This window comes from Castanea sativa, chromosome 9 (genome assembly GCF_040712315.1).
Source record: "Castanea sativa cultivar Marrone di Chiusa Pesio chromosome 9, ASM4071231v1".
Taxonomy (NCBI): domain Eukaryota; kingdom Viridiplantae; phylum Streptophyta; class Magnoliopsida; order Fagales; family Fagaceae; genus Castanea; species Castanea sativa.
Genome location: NC_134021.1, coordinates 19,004,360 through 19,018,197, shown reverse-complemented (window position 1 = coordinate 19,018,197; position 13,838 = coordinate 19,004,360). Strand labels below are relative to the sequence as shown.

At 34.7% G+C, this 13,838-nt stretch overlaps 2 protein-coding genes across 4 annotated transcripts; one reads left to right on the top strand and one right to left on the bottom strand.

Annotated features, from left to right (window-relative positions):
- Nucleotides 1–1,871: 1,871 nt before the first annotated feature.
- LOC142609429 (thioredoxin H9) lies at nucleotides 1,872–6,927 on the top strand. Of its 3 annotated transcripts, XM_075781013.1 has the most exons (6): nucleotides 1,879–2,100; nucleotides 2,262–2,301; nucleotides 3,545–3,620; nucleotides 4,786–4,908; nucleotides 5,994–6,116; nucleotides 6,445–6,927. In XM_075781013.1, the coding sequence occupies exons 3-6, from the start codon at nucleotides 3,600–3,602 to the stop codon at nucleotides 6,595–6,597; spliced, it is 420 nt and encodes a 139-aa protein (XP_075637128.1). In that variant the 5' UTR covers nucleotides 1,879–2,100; nucleotides 2,262–2,301; nucleotides 3,545–3,599; the 3' UTR covers nucleotides 6,598–6,927. The 3 variants fall into 3 exon arrangements, with proteins under 3 accessions (XP_075637127.1, XP_075637128.1, XP_075637129.1); XM_075781012.1 differs by lacking the exon at nucleotides 2,262–2,301 and having other exon boundaries at nucleotides 1,872–2,100; XM_075781014.1 differs by lacking the exon at nucleotides 2,262–2,301 and having other exon boundaries at nucleotides 1,879–2,114.
- Nucleotides 6,928–9,980: 3,053 nt separating this feature from the next.
- On the bottom strand, nucleotides 9,981–13,488 carry LOC142609428 (receptor-like protein kinase FERONIA). The gene has a single exon (XM_075781011.1). It carries the CDS (start codon nucleotides 12,951–12,953, stop codon nucleotides 10,248–10,250), a length of 2,706 nt encoding a protein of 901 aa, XP_075637126.1. The 5' UTR covers nucleotides 12,954–13,488; the 3' UTR covers nucleotides 9,981–10,247.
- Nucleotides 13,489–13,838: the final 350 nt, after the last annotated feature.

The following is a 13,838-nucleotide window of genomic DNA, read 5'->3' as shown; positions in this document are numbered from 1 at the left end:
GTGATTGGCCATCTTTTTTTATTTTTTATTTTTTATGTTTTTACTCTCCAATAGGTGGATATAAGTGGTCAGGTGTTGGGTTCAAGTCACTACGGTGGTGGTTTGGGTGGTTTTCTTCTTGTATTATTGAGTTCTGTTTCAAGCGTTTTTTGAGGTTGGTGTGCCAGTGGGTTTTTTTTTTTTTTTTTTTATCTCATTATTTGTTCTTCCTGGCAGCTGAGAAGCAATTGTAGACCATCTGCAAGTGACAATGAAGAAGTGTGAGACAATCTACTTAATTTTAAAATTTGAGGAAGTACCAATTTGATGTATTGCCTAATTACTGATGGTTATTATGTCATCTTTATTATGCCTGATGTTTTGGTAAATTTGTTTACAAATTGAAAGTAGTTAGAGCGTACCTATCCCCCAGTGATTCATGTATTGGTGGTGGGTTGGTTTTTTTATTGATCTAGTGGTGGTTGCTTGGATTTGATGGGTTGTGAGAATAGGAAATTTGTTTTATTTTTCACATGTAGACAAACAAATACCGTAAAATGAAAATGTTTTCAGTAAAATATTTTACATATAAAATATTTTACTTTTAAAAATATTTTACTTCGAAACAAATAAAGCATAAAATTATACTAAATTGTTTTGACTATGTTATAACCTAAATCGTAAATTGATAGTCTTTAAAAGTTCAAAAAAAAAAAATGATAAAATGGGGTCATTTCTTTTTTGATAAAAGAGTTTTTAAAAGTTAAATAGTCTTTTATTCTTGATTTGAAAGAATATATTAAAAAGAAAAAAAATTGTATACAAGATTTAAAATCATAATAAAGCAAATAGAAAAATAAGGTGTACTGTACGTACCATTAATTTTGTTTGAAGGTGTACTATAAGTACTACTATCAATTTTGTGGCGCCAAATTTAGCTATTAACGTTACTAGTTTAGTTGACTAGAGCTCACACTTTTATTTAATACATTTCATGAGGAGGACCTAAATGTATATCAATCATTATTTAGTTTTTTATTTTTTCCCAAGAAAAGTTAAAAGGCACAAAAGTTTATTTTAGAGTATCCGCGTGACATTCATACTAAGTTTGTAATTTGTATAGTTGTACTCTCAGAAATTTATTCTTATTTAAAACTCACATTTACTTTTAGTACATTTCAAGTGAAGGATGAAAATAAATAGCAAGGTAGAAAAGTAAAAAAAGTGTATTCTTGTTGAAGTCCGATTAATGGATTTCTTTAGAAAATTTCTTAATAGACAATTTTAGAAATTAATAATTATTTCCGACTCGTGAGATTTGAGCAAATGACACTCTACCCCAAATTTGAAGAGAAAAAATATTTTACCTCTTTAACATCTAATTAACAAAATTTTATTAAATTAATTTATAAATTTTTTGTTCTAACCTGCCCTTTGTTTAAGGGTGAGTTTCCAAAATTATCCTATCTCATAATTAAAATAGTAAAAGAATCAATTAATTATTTTTTATAAAAAATTTCTTAAAAATGTTTCCTAAACCAAATATCATTGAATTTTGAATTCTGCTTTTTTTTTTTTTTGCTTTTGTTTTTTTAACCTTGAGCCTTCTTGTTATTCGATACGGTCTCCGAGTGGCATTCGTTAAAGCATTCGTTAATAAGTTTGTACTTTTTTTTTTTTTTTGTGGATAAAAATAAGTTTGTACTGTTATGCATATTATTCCTTGTTCGTTGTTATCACCGTTATCAGTTAAAAACCCCCCAAACCTTTTCCATTTGACGAAAATGCCCCCATTATACTCAGTCACACAGTAGCGCCAAAATAAGGGTATTAAGGTAATCTGGCTTTCTCACGACAGCGGTATAAATTAAAGTAGTTTCCGTTCTGGAATTGTTAAAGTACCTGAGTTTTGTGTCCGAAAATTCCTATTTTATAATCTTATCAAAAACAACAACCAAAACAAATCGAAGAAACGGTCCAGCTCAACGCTGTTGTTCACAACTCATGGTCAAACTCTGATTCTGTCGTTTGTATTTCGAATTTTAAATTTTAAATTTCGTTCAAATCGCCCAGGTTGTTATATCGGATTAACTAGGGCTTCATATCGGTCATAAGCTAGAGGTAATTAAATTCAGCTTTGTTCAAAATTTTTTGTTTGTTTGTTGCTTTTAACATGTTGCATTTCGAAATTTAGGTTGTTGTCTTGTTTGGTTACGTGTTTATTATTGTTTGATTCGCATTCCTTATTTCAATTCTTCTTATGGAGTTTAATCTTCTCTCAGTTTTCTTTTTTACTTTGCTTCATTGGCAAACCAATCAGAGGTAAAGTACAATGTTGTTTGTGAAATATTAATGTTAGATTTTTGGTTACTGCAATCTTTTTGTTTTGTTTTCCTTTTTCTTTGTTGGGAGAGATATTGGTTTTATAGTTTATGTATTCTAATGTTTCCTTTTCGATAAATATAATTAAGGAAAATATTGTAAGGTATGAGTAATTGACGGAACATTGATGGAAGAAACTAACTTTTGTTTCTCAATTATAAGTTTTGTAGTAAATTCCGAGTGTTTAAAAGATGCTTAGAGGGCTATTCTTGAGAATTTAAGATTCCTGTGAATTTAAACTCTGGGCTGTTTGTAAATCTTGAGAAATTAGATTCTGGTGTTCGAGTTCCAAGAAACTAGTTTTAGAAATCCTAGGAATTTAGGGAGGAAACAACTTACTCAGGTGGTTATTTTGGTAGGTAAGACCTGATAAACTATTTTAATTAGTTTTAGACATGATTTTTTATAATTCTTTTTTGATAGTGAGGTTCGAATCATAGACACGGGACACCATAAAGGAATGCATTACTGTTGGACTATCACTTGAATGATTAAATTCCTAATTTTTAGCTTAGACTTTAGAATTTTATAAATTGTGAGGATTGAAATGTCTTGAGATTTTCAATCTTGTACAATATTTGTTATTCGAACACTGTAAAGTCTGGTAACTCTTGAGAATTTTAAATTCACACATTAAACTCTTGAAAAAAAAAATCTACATCTTTATGCATTTAAAATTGAAATTCTCAAGAGTTTTTAGGGTAACTCACTGTGGAGTTCTCTTGAGATAACCACAGATTTCTCAAAATCCTAAAATTCATGATTAGATGCAGGGATTAGTTTGTACCACATCATTAACATTTAAACAAGCATGAGCTAGCATTATTTGGGTTTCCATATTAGGTGTGGATGAAGTGAAAAACTCTGACCTTAAATTAGGATGTAAGAGCGTCATAGTGGAGTTACCTAGGAACTTTAGAAGATATTAATCATACATTTATGTTACTAACACAAATATATAAATTGGCTTGTAAGAAAACTACCCCTTAGTAGTTTTAAATGTATGGGAGATGGATTGATAGTTATACCGTTGTCTTGTTCAACAGTATAATATTATTTTCTCTTCCTAGTTTGAGTAAATTTACCTGTCAATCTGTTAAATGAATTATTCTTTAAATTAATGGACTTTTTGGGTATGTATATTGTCTTGTTAATTTGATAGATTGTATTGTTCACTTTTCAGGTTACTTCTGGAGTTCTACCATTTAAGTTTAGCAATTTAGATTTTAAACATCAAAATGGGAAATTGCGTGACTAAGGTAATTGTTTCTGAGACTCTTCTGTCAAATTCTTAAATAAAGTTCTTTTATGAAAAGAAAAAGTAGAAAGTGAAAAGGATAGTCTTGTTCAATGTGCTATATGTTTTTTTACTTTTCTCTAGTTTGGCGGTTGTTTTCTGTAACTTTTATTTTTTCCGTTATTTTATCTACTCCAGCTTCTGCTTATAACTTATATTGTGGTTAGATTTATTGGTTTCTCTTTTAGTTACTATTATTATACTGCTTGACTGGAGTTATTTATATGGATCTCTTGTCATTTCTTTTTCATGATAAATTTAGAATGGGAAAGCCATAAAAAGAAATAGTGAAGTTATTGATGTCATTAAGAATTTCAAGCAATGTTGTGACTTGTGAGGAAAGATGCTGTTGCTGGAGTTTTAGATGGAGCAAACTGTTGAAGAAGGGATATTCTTGCTATCCAGACAGTATATGATTTGTGATGATGTGACACACTTAGATTTATCTCACTGATTCACATAATTAGGAACTTGGAAGAGTGCTTAGTTCTGTCTGTGCATGTCTTGCATTAGTTCTTATATTAGCATTGTCTTAGGTTAGGTAAAGCTTTCAATTTGGAATTTTTTGGAGATTGGATAATAGAACTGCAGTTATGTCAGTTGTGGCATGCAGCATGGTAAGAATAGCTGGTGCACTGTTGGTTCATCTTATTAGGAAGATTAGTGCAAGTCTGTATCACCTGTCCAGGCTAATGAAATTACTAGGAGAAACCACATCAAGTCCCGACAGCTTCCATCAACAACACAATCAACTGAGCATCCAAAATCATGAAAATCTGTGTTTGGTTTAGTATGTAAATAAAATCTCTTTCTAAAGTAATAGATGTACTAAAAAATAAAGAAGAAAAGGATCTCATGGAACAACGGGTATCATGTTGATTGACGGATAAATTTTTGACAACTTAGAATTCTACATGAAGTACTAGAAGATGGTTGATAGCCACTTGAAAACCTCTTAAAAAGCATGCCAGTTTTATTTGCTTACTGCCTTCAAAATATTGTTTACCTATCTAGTTCTGTCAATTATTGAAATACCTCAAAGCCTCAATGAGTGAATTGTATTTTAGTTTTTTATTCTTACCTCAAGTCATTCCCTAATGACAATATGATGTTAATAATATTTGCAGCCTGAAACTGATGGATATGATTCTGATAAGAATGTCGAGTTTTCTGGTGGGAATGTGCACCTTATCACTACCAAGGAGTCTTGGGATCAAAAGATGGCAGAAGCAAGTAGGGATGGCAAGATTGTAAGTATTCCTTCACCTTCTCCCTCCTTCTCCCCACCCCCCTGCGTGCGGGGCCTGGCCAGGATAGTGAATCATGTTGAATGTATATGGAGCTTAATTGTCTTTTTGTCATGTCTCTTCGCTGAACTACTACTAATATTTTCCCATGAGATGTACATTATTATATTTGTGAATGTGGTAATGATTACATGACTGTGTACTAAGGTTCTACTTTAGTCTAGAATATTTTCATCTCAAGAATCAAGCAGTGAGACCCTGGCATCATCTCTACATTGTTCAGTCTGTTGCTATTGAGCTCAATGACAAATGAATATTGGATATTGACTATTAAGTGCAGAAAATCCAGGAAACAACTTATGGTGTTTAGTGGAGGGGCCTACCAGTTTGATCCTCATGCTATGCTTAAAAGATTTTATAGAATCTGTCCACATAATGGTAGATTACCCTTCAAACAGTTGATTATCTAGAATCTGTTAATGATTTTAGTTCAGGATACCCTGCCAATGATTTGCAACACGTGGTCTGATGAGAATTTTGCAGACTCACTTTCCCCCTCTTTATCTGGATAATAGAATTACAATCTGATACAATCAAGACAACCAAGTAGAATGTAGGGAACCCATTTCCAAAGTTCGTTTGCATCATTACAGAAGAACCATTCAAACCTGCATTTTTGTATGAAATGCTGTTTCCTAATATGAGGTCTGTTCTTGGTGTAAATTGTCTTGCATACACTCTGGCCAATTTAGTCTGTGGTCGGTCTTGTAAATTGTAGCAAGTCATTGTGGATTTACCATGAACTTGTAGGCCCATATTTTCTCTCTGCATCTTCCTGTTATCCAAACACTTTTTGCCAGTCCAATGCCAAATCTTGCACCTGCAAGTTCCTCTCTTTCTTTCTCTCTGATGCTGAATCATGCCTCATCTATTGTTATATAATATAAAGGTTCACTTGATTTATTTTGTTTGTTTGTTTGTTTGCTTTATTTTTTTTTTTGACAGGATTCTTTGTGTTGATTTATTTTGTGGTCATTATTTTACCTTTTTTTTTTTTCCAATTTTAATTGAAGCTGTATGTTTAACAGGTAATTGCAAATTTCAGTGCAACATGGTGTGGTCCTTGTAAGATGATTGCGCCATTTTATGTTGAATTATCTGAGAAATACCCTTCTCTCATGTTCATAGTGATCGATGTTGAAGAACTCACTGTAAGTAGTGTAATTTTGTTGTTACTTAGGAAAGATATTTAGTGCTACCTAAGATAGAGCTTGCTTTTGGTACAAGGACCTATTTTGGACATAAAAAGGCCACTATCTTGCCTGTGGCCAAGAAACTCCACCGGCATGAAAAACATTCCAAACAAAAGTGTTAATAAAAAAACAAAACAAGAATAGGAAAAACAAATTACATGAGAATTAGTGTAAAATGAAAATTTGACCTGTCTAGCGGAGAGATATTCTTGGTTTTTTTTTTATCATCCAAGATTGTGCTAAATCTATTGATGGCAAAATCATAAAATGCTTTTATGTGATGCAGGAGTTCAGCACTTCATGGGATATCAAAGCCACTCCTACTTTCTTCTTTCTTAGAGATGGACAGCAAATTGACAAGCTTGTAGGAGCCAACAAGCCAGAGCTTCAGAAGAAGATTACTGCAATTATAGATTCAACTTCCCAATATCCGAAATGACCTATATGCTTGCTTCTATGTAGCGAGAGAGGCTGCAGAATGTTTTGGATGCACTATATTGTGAGTATTCTGGATGCTTCGCTGTTTGTTTGTTTGTTTGTTTGCTTGTTCTTTTCCTCCTTTGGCATGTAAATAGGACTATCATAGGAGTATTGTTCAGTTTTCTAGTTATTTTTTGGGCTGAAATTATTGTTTCTAAACCTGAGAATCAGTTGAACTCTTGGTTTTCCTAAGACAGTTGTAGTGGTTGATGTTACTTGTATTATGCATAGTGTTAAAGAGTTCTTCCAAAACCAAGGATGAAATGTTTAATTGACCAATTACAATTAATTAATTGATTGTTCTGTTTTCCTCCCCTAACTGCAAAATCAGCTTCCAAGTTACATTTATGAGACGAAACCAACTCATTATTTTTGGAGTTGATATTGCACGGCCATGGGTGTTTGTATGTGGAGGGACTGATTAAGAAATTATCCCAAATTAAAAAGGGTTTAAAGTGCATTTTAGCCAAGAAAATAATATGGCCATTTCAATTTCTCTAGATTTCAATAGTAGTTGGATTGGGGCTGTAAAACAAATCTGAATGGACAGTATACGCAACAAACAGCTTTTTGACACTCAAATTCATTTATTTGGGGCCAGACTAGCCTTCTAATAAACAACATCGTTGTGTTGTCTACCTTTTCGGCCAACTTTAGTGACTAATAGATATATATCTTTTTCAATTATTTGAACCTATGTGAATCCGCGTGGACCCAGAACTTATTTCCTTCGCAGCCGCAAGTTTCATATTGGCTGGCAATATGCTCCTCCGCAATATTAGGGAGTACTAGTAATCAAATTTTTTTTTTGAAGGGTTTAAGAAAAACACTGAAAAAGACCACAAGGGATCAATAGACCATGGTGTTAGGCTTTGTATGTAAAAGGAACAACTTTCGTGACATGTATAAACTTATTTTTTTATTTTTTTTAGAGAGTTTTAACCTGATTTGCTTAGACAACTATCAAAGATTTTACTATTTTTTTTTTTGAAAAAAAGATTTTACCAGTTGAGTTATTTGGAACCTATGTGACATGTATAAACTTAGAAAAATAGTTCTCTCCATTTATTTTAAAAATTTTGGAGAGACTTTATTTTGCACCTACCTTATCACACGCGCTTTGCGAGTGTGATGAGGATTTTTTTAGTGAAAAAAAACAAATGTTTTTATTTTATATATATAATTTTTATTTTGATAATCTAATTTATAAGTGTATAAAGTAATTTGAAAATTAAAAAAGATAGTGGTCCTATTTTTTAGGCAATGTTTTAGTGAGAGTTAGAGTTGCATTTTTATTAGATTGTCCTTATTAATCTCTTCCATCAAATAATGAATGATAATTAATTGATGCGATAATATATTTACTTTTAGCGTAAATGAAATATTGGATCTCTATCATTAAATACCATCTCAATTTACTTTGAAGTAAAATGGAAATGATTTATCACCGCACGCCCATGGTACAGTGGTTACTCCACAAGTATAAGTGCTTGTGGGGTGTGGGGGCAAGGGTCAGGGTTCAAGTCTCTAAGAAGAAGTTTCATGCATATATACACTAGATTAGGCTAGAATAGAATTTCTATCTTGTATAATAATAATAAAAAAAGGAATGATTTAATCCTTACATATCTTGTGTCATTTGATACATTTCATCCCAAATTGAACAAGCTAGAAAATATAGAACCAAAATGTTTGAATGAGTTTAAAGTTTAGACTCACCCAAGGAAGTTACTTCCAATATGAGATATTATGGGTCCGTTTGTTTTCCATCACAAATTCACATTTTTTACGTTTTAAATAACATTACATACATTTCTACACACTTTTTCACTCACACGTATTTCAAAAAATTACAAAAATCTCATCTCAAACTATATTCTCCCAAACACCCCCTATGACACTAATAAGACGTGCCTAATAATGTGTTCCTTCATAAACCTATGCTGTGATATCTCACAATATAAGTTTCTTGGACGAGTATGAAAATGTTTGCTCGGGCTGTCTCCATCCCCACCTTACACGAGGAATAATTTATGTCTTATAGGTTATTCATTATTAAGAGGGCAAGTACTAAGCCAATAACTTTGTAAACTTAATTTGACATTTTTAACAGAAACGTAAAGAACATCAACCTTTATCTTTTAAGTTATCATTATTTGAATTATAAAAACAATAAATAAATAAAAGAAAAAGTAAGTACTCAAAGTGTGGGACCCTGTGATTGGCATGAAAGAAAATGAGAATAAAAAATGAAATTAAAAATTTTCTTTTCTAAAGCAAGAATTGACACTAGAATTATAAATTGACTGGCCATTTGGTATTTTCATCAAGACAGATGGGTAGATGCTCCCAGCCCCAGTCTTGTCAATCGCTTAATTTTAAAATATTTGCCTTTATATTAACTAAATCTTTGTTTGACAACGCTTTTTAAGGATTGCAAGTCAATATTAAACGCTATTAAGTGGCATACACATGGAGGACAGGACAAACTCAATCCAGACCGGCTTTGTTCAAGTTTGCTAATTCCTTCAAAAATTTAAACTTGGATTTCCCAAAGTCCCACCATATAAATCATAATTGATATTTTACCCTACCGATCGTAAAAACTTATTCATCTAAACTTGGACAATACAGTTAGTCAGTTACAATGGAGATTCAAGGTTTCGTGTTCTGTATAACGTAAGACTTATATGACAGCAAATATGATATGTGAAGCACTAAAGCTTAGTGGGGTAGTAGCAAGTAGCAATAAGCAATAGCGTAGAACCTTATGGTATTCCAATTTATCAATATACTATTATCATCTTTGACCCCCCTAACCAGCCTCTCCAATGCATCAATTGCTCAAAAATATGGGCAGAGAATATAGGCAAAAAGTCAGAAACAGCTAGCTTTCTTATAGTGTTTCCCACGTCTTTTTCTATCTTTTCTTACCTAAAGATACTCTTATAATCAATCTTAAAACCATATAAAAAATATGGAAGAACAATTCAATGTCTGCTGTAAATGCATTCATTTTTGTTTAGGCGAATTACAGGTAGACCCACACCCATGTGTCAGATACTTTTACCCACCATAATTGATGGCAAGGCGTAATCATATTAAAAATGATTTCTGTCATTTTATGAGAAATGGACGGTTGTTCTATCCAATAAACTTGTTCAAACATGGGACTAATTTGCACCAACTACCTCAATCATAATATCAGTGACATTTTCCACAAACTCTGTTGTGATTTATGCATATAAAAATTATGTCATGGATTCAAAAAAAAGTGATGGTATTATTGAAAAATGTTGTGTCCCTAACACAAGTGAAATTCCCCATCCAAATGCGAGAGAGGAAACAAATTGGTAGCATGAAATTAATTTTATCATCCAAAGCAATAAAAAGTAGTTCAATACATTATTTTTACACTCTTAGAGGTACATACAGATTAGAATCGACCTGATCAAAACGCATCCATGCCAAAAAAAAATCAACATTAAGTAAAATGAATAAGGTAAGAAAGAAAATACAAATATGACTACCTGCTTGATCAAACACCAGAAAGCATATTGCCTTACCAGAATCCAGCAGCCGGTGGCAAATGCAATCACTTGTGATTTTTTAACGTCCTTTCGGGTTCATAATCTGTGAGAATACAGCACTAGGTGTCAACCCATCAGAGTCTTCACTTGCTAGACTCCGGCCGCCTATGCTCATACTCATTCCACTGCTCCTTGAGTCCGTGACATTGCCATCAAAACCCAGTGATGCATCAGGATCTTTCTTCCCTTTATAGGGTACAAATGGCTCCTCCTCAATGCCCATTCCTCCGATACCTTCACCACTTTCCTCTGCACTCTCTTGTAGCTGTAAAGCAAACTCAAGGTTCCACAGCACATCACCCATAGATGGCCTCTCAATGCTCTGATCAGCCACACACTTCATTGCAGTCTCAGCAAACTTCTTGAAGCATTCCGGCGCAATCTTTCCCTTCAGATAAGGATCAAGTATCTGATCAAGAATACCTTTCTTGTGGCAGTGTGCAGCCCACTCTGCCAAGCTCACTTGCTCCTTTGGAAGTGTCGGGTTCAATGCTGGCCGAGCACACAAGGTCTCAAAAAGAACAACCCCAAATGAGTAAACATCGGATTTGTCAGTCAGTTGCTGCCGTCTGAAGTACTCTGGATCTAGATACCCAAAACTACCCTTAACAACAGTGCTTACATGTGTGTTATCCAAAGTAGGACCTGTTTTTGACAACCCAAAATCAGATACCTTTGCAACCCACTTCTCATCCAAGAGAATGTTAGTTGTCTTAACATCTCGGTGGATGATAGTGTGCTTGGCACCAGTATGGAGATAGTGTAAACCGCGTGCAGCTCCAATGCATATCTCAAGCCTTTGCTTCCAAGGCAGTGGAGGTTTTTGGGTCTTGTAAAGATGCTCCCGCATCGTTCCATGAGCCATGTAGTCATAAACAAGAATCATTTCACAGTTTTCTTCACAATAGCCAATCAATGAAACAAGGTGGCGGTGACGAAGTTTTGACAGCATTTCAATCTCAGTTTGGAACTCATGTACTCCTTGCTCAGAGAGTGGGTTCCCACGCTTGATTGCTACTTGGGTTGCTCCACCATCAATTTCTCCCTTGTAAACTTTACCAAAACCTCCAACCCCAAGAAGTAGAGCCTCATCAAAGTTCTTGGTGGCAGCCTTGATCTCAGAAAATGAGAAGTGGCGGCAAAGGTTTGAAGGAAGTGAGGACGCATAACTTCCTGTAGTATTTGTTTTGGCAGAACCAGCAGAATGTGAATTTCCATACAGAGAAAGTGGAAGCCACCCAGAAGGACCATCACTTGCACTTGAGTCCTTCCTATGCCGGCGGCGGGAAGCAACAATAAGAAAGAAACCAAGAACAAGGGCTAAGAAAATTCCACCACTAACACATCCAATGATAATTGCTTTCTGATTCTTTGTTTTACCACCACCAGGTGATGGTCTAGTCCTTGTTGGGTCAATTACATCCTGTTTAGGAGCAGGGATAGGATTCGGCCCAGCAAGATTACCATTTGTACCATTAACTTTGAATATCTCTACTCCATTCAAGATTGCATCGTAATAATTGGGCTTGGCAGATGGGTCTGGGTGCAGCGCAAGCCACATATTCTGCTGCGGGCTTCCATTTGGAACAAGAACCACATAATCCTTATAAACCGCAACCCCATCTTGCTCACCTGCCCAGGCAATAACATCTGCCCCTGGCTGAGCAGTTTGATTATAAAGGAAGATATCAAACACTCTTTGATTAATCTTGGTAATATTTCCCTGAATTTCACAAAAATGAAGCCTAACAAGGTAAGAGAATCCAGAATCAACTGAGAAAATCCAAGTCAAATTGTAATTGAGATTGATTTCAGGATTCGGCCCCATTGATCTAGCAGTGTCGTAGACATCAACTGGTGCAACATAAGTAGGCATGCCCGTAGGATACTGGATTGTCATGTTATCAGCAGCAGAATACGAAACCCCAAAGGCAGCCCCATAGAGGTATGGCAAGTCATCGACCCAGGACCTATAAAGACCCGTATCATGGGAGGGTGAAATATCATTTCCACCCACATTCAACCGATAAACATTCTCAAGTGCAGTGGTGTTATCAATGTAGAAAGGAGTACCCTGACCCACAATCATCAGAGTTCCATCTGTGGAACTATAAATATCAGGCATTGACACAATCTCAATGCCATTTACAAATGCATACGCCCTTGGAGCTTTGGCAGATGGGACGAAACTTATATCCAATGTTGCACCCTCAACATTGATTGAATACTCCTTCACAAGAAATGCAAAATTCAATGCTTCTGTAGTTTGTGCAGCACTGAAGTTGTTAAGGAGAGTATAAGGCCCAGCCGTGACAGAGAAAACACCATCAGATGCATTTAAGCCCGCATAGGACGCCGCATAAAAGTGAAGACGGACAAATTTCCGGCCAGCAACAACCGGAATACTATATGTGAAATTAGAGGGAAAAACCCGAGCAGTCATGTAAGGGACTGTAGGGACTGAAGGGTCCTGAGTAGCAGCTGAGGATGTGATGGATTTCGCATTTGCTGACAGATACTTAGACCCAATATCCGTGGTCCATTTCCGATTATCGCTATCGGGACCATCAGTACCCCCACAACTTAGGAGGATTTTCTCAGTTGGTATGTAATCGGCAGCTAGAGTAACATGAATTGTAAAGACCAAGAAAAGAATAATGGGTATATATATAGACACAAAACCAAGTTTATAAGTGCTCCTCATTGACACAAAGTTCAAAAGCATTTTTCCTGATTTAGAAAGATCTTGAATCACTCAGAACAAACACAACGCATATGACTAAAGAAATTGAGTACCAAAGCTCGGGGCTTAACAACTATTAACACAAGGATCAGAGCTTTTTAACACCCAAATCAAGATCAGAGCTGAGCTAACAATAAGACAACACGATTTTGCAACAAAACCCCACTAAAGTTTCAGATCCACATACCCAATTAACTAAAAAGGAAGAAACTTTAACAAGCTTGAAGACATAGTTAGATTAAACGAAACTCTACTAGGATTGAAGAAAAAGCAAGACACAGAATACAAACTTGAGCACCAAGATTGAACTGAAAGATTTCAACATTCAAGCCATTTAAGCTGAGAAGAAAGATTATGTGGGGGTTGAAACTTGAGAGAGTTTACCTTCTGGACCAGAAGCTGAGAGACTCAGTGAATTTAAGCGGACGTCTTGGGGTTCTAGAGCTTTGTGTTTCAATTATGGAAAAAATAGCTTTGAAGCAAAAGCAGAAGCTTAGTAAATAAGAGCCAAGCTTAATAAATAGTCAAACTTAATTCTTACTGTTTATTTAGTTATTAGTTATTATATATTTAAAAGAACAATTTTTAGTTGCTTAAAAATTTATTAAGATTGAGACCATTGGGTTGCTCTTCAGAATGCAGTATGAAATGACTGATGTGGCCCTGAAGAAGAACTGTAATTACCAAATTGCCATATGGTAGTTGATGACAGATCACTGAGGAACTGATCACAGAAGGGAAACGCGTTAAAGAGGACAATGGGTTAACGTAGTTTTACGTGTTTCGGACAGCTGCCTTAAGTGCCCTTTGTTTTTATTATTTATTATTGTAGTTTGGTCTGAGACGTGAGTTGTTTTGGCCTTAATT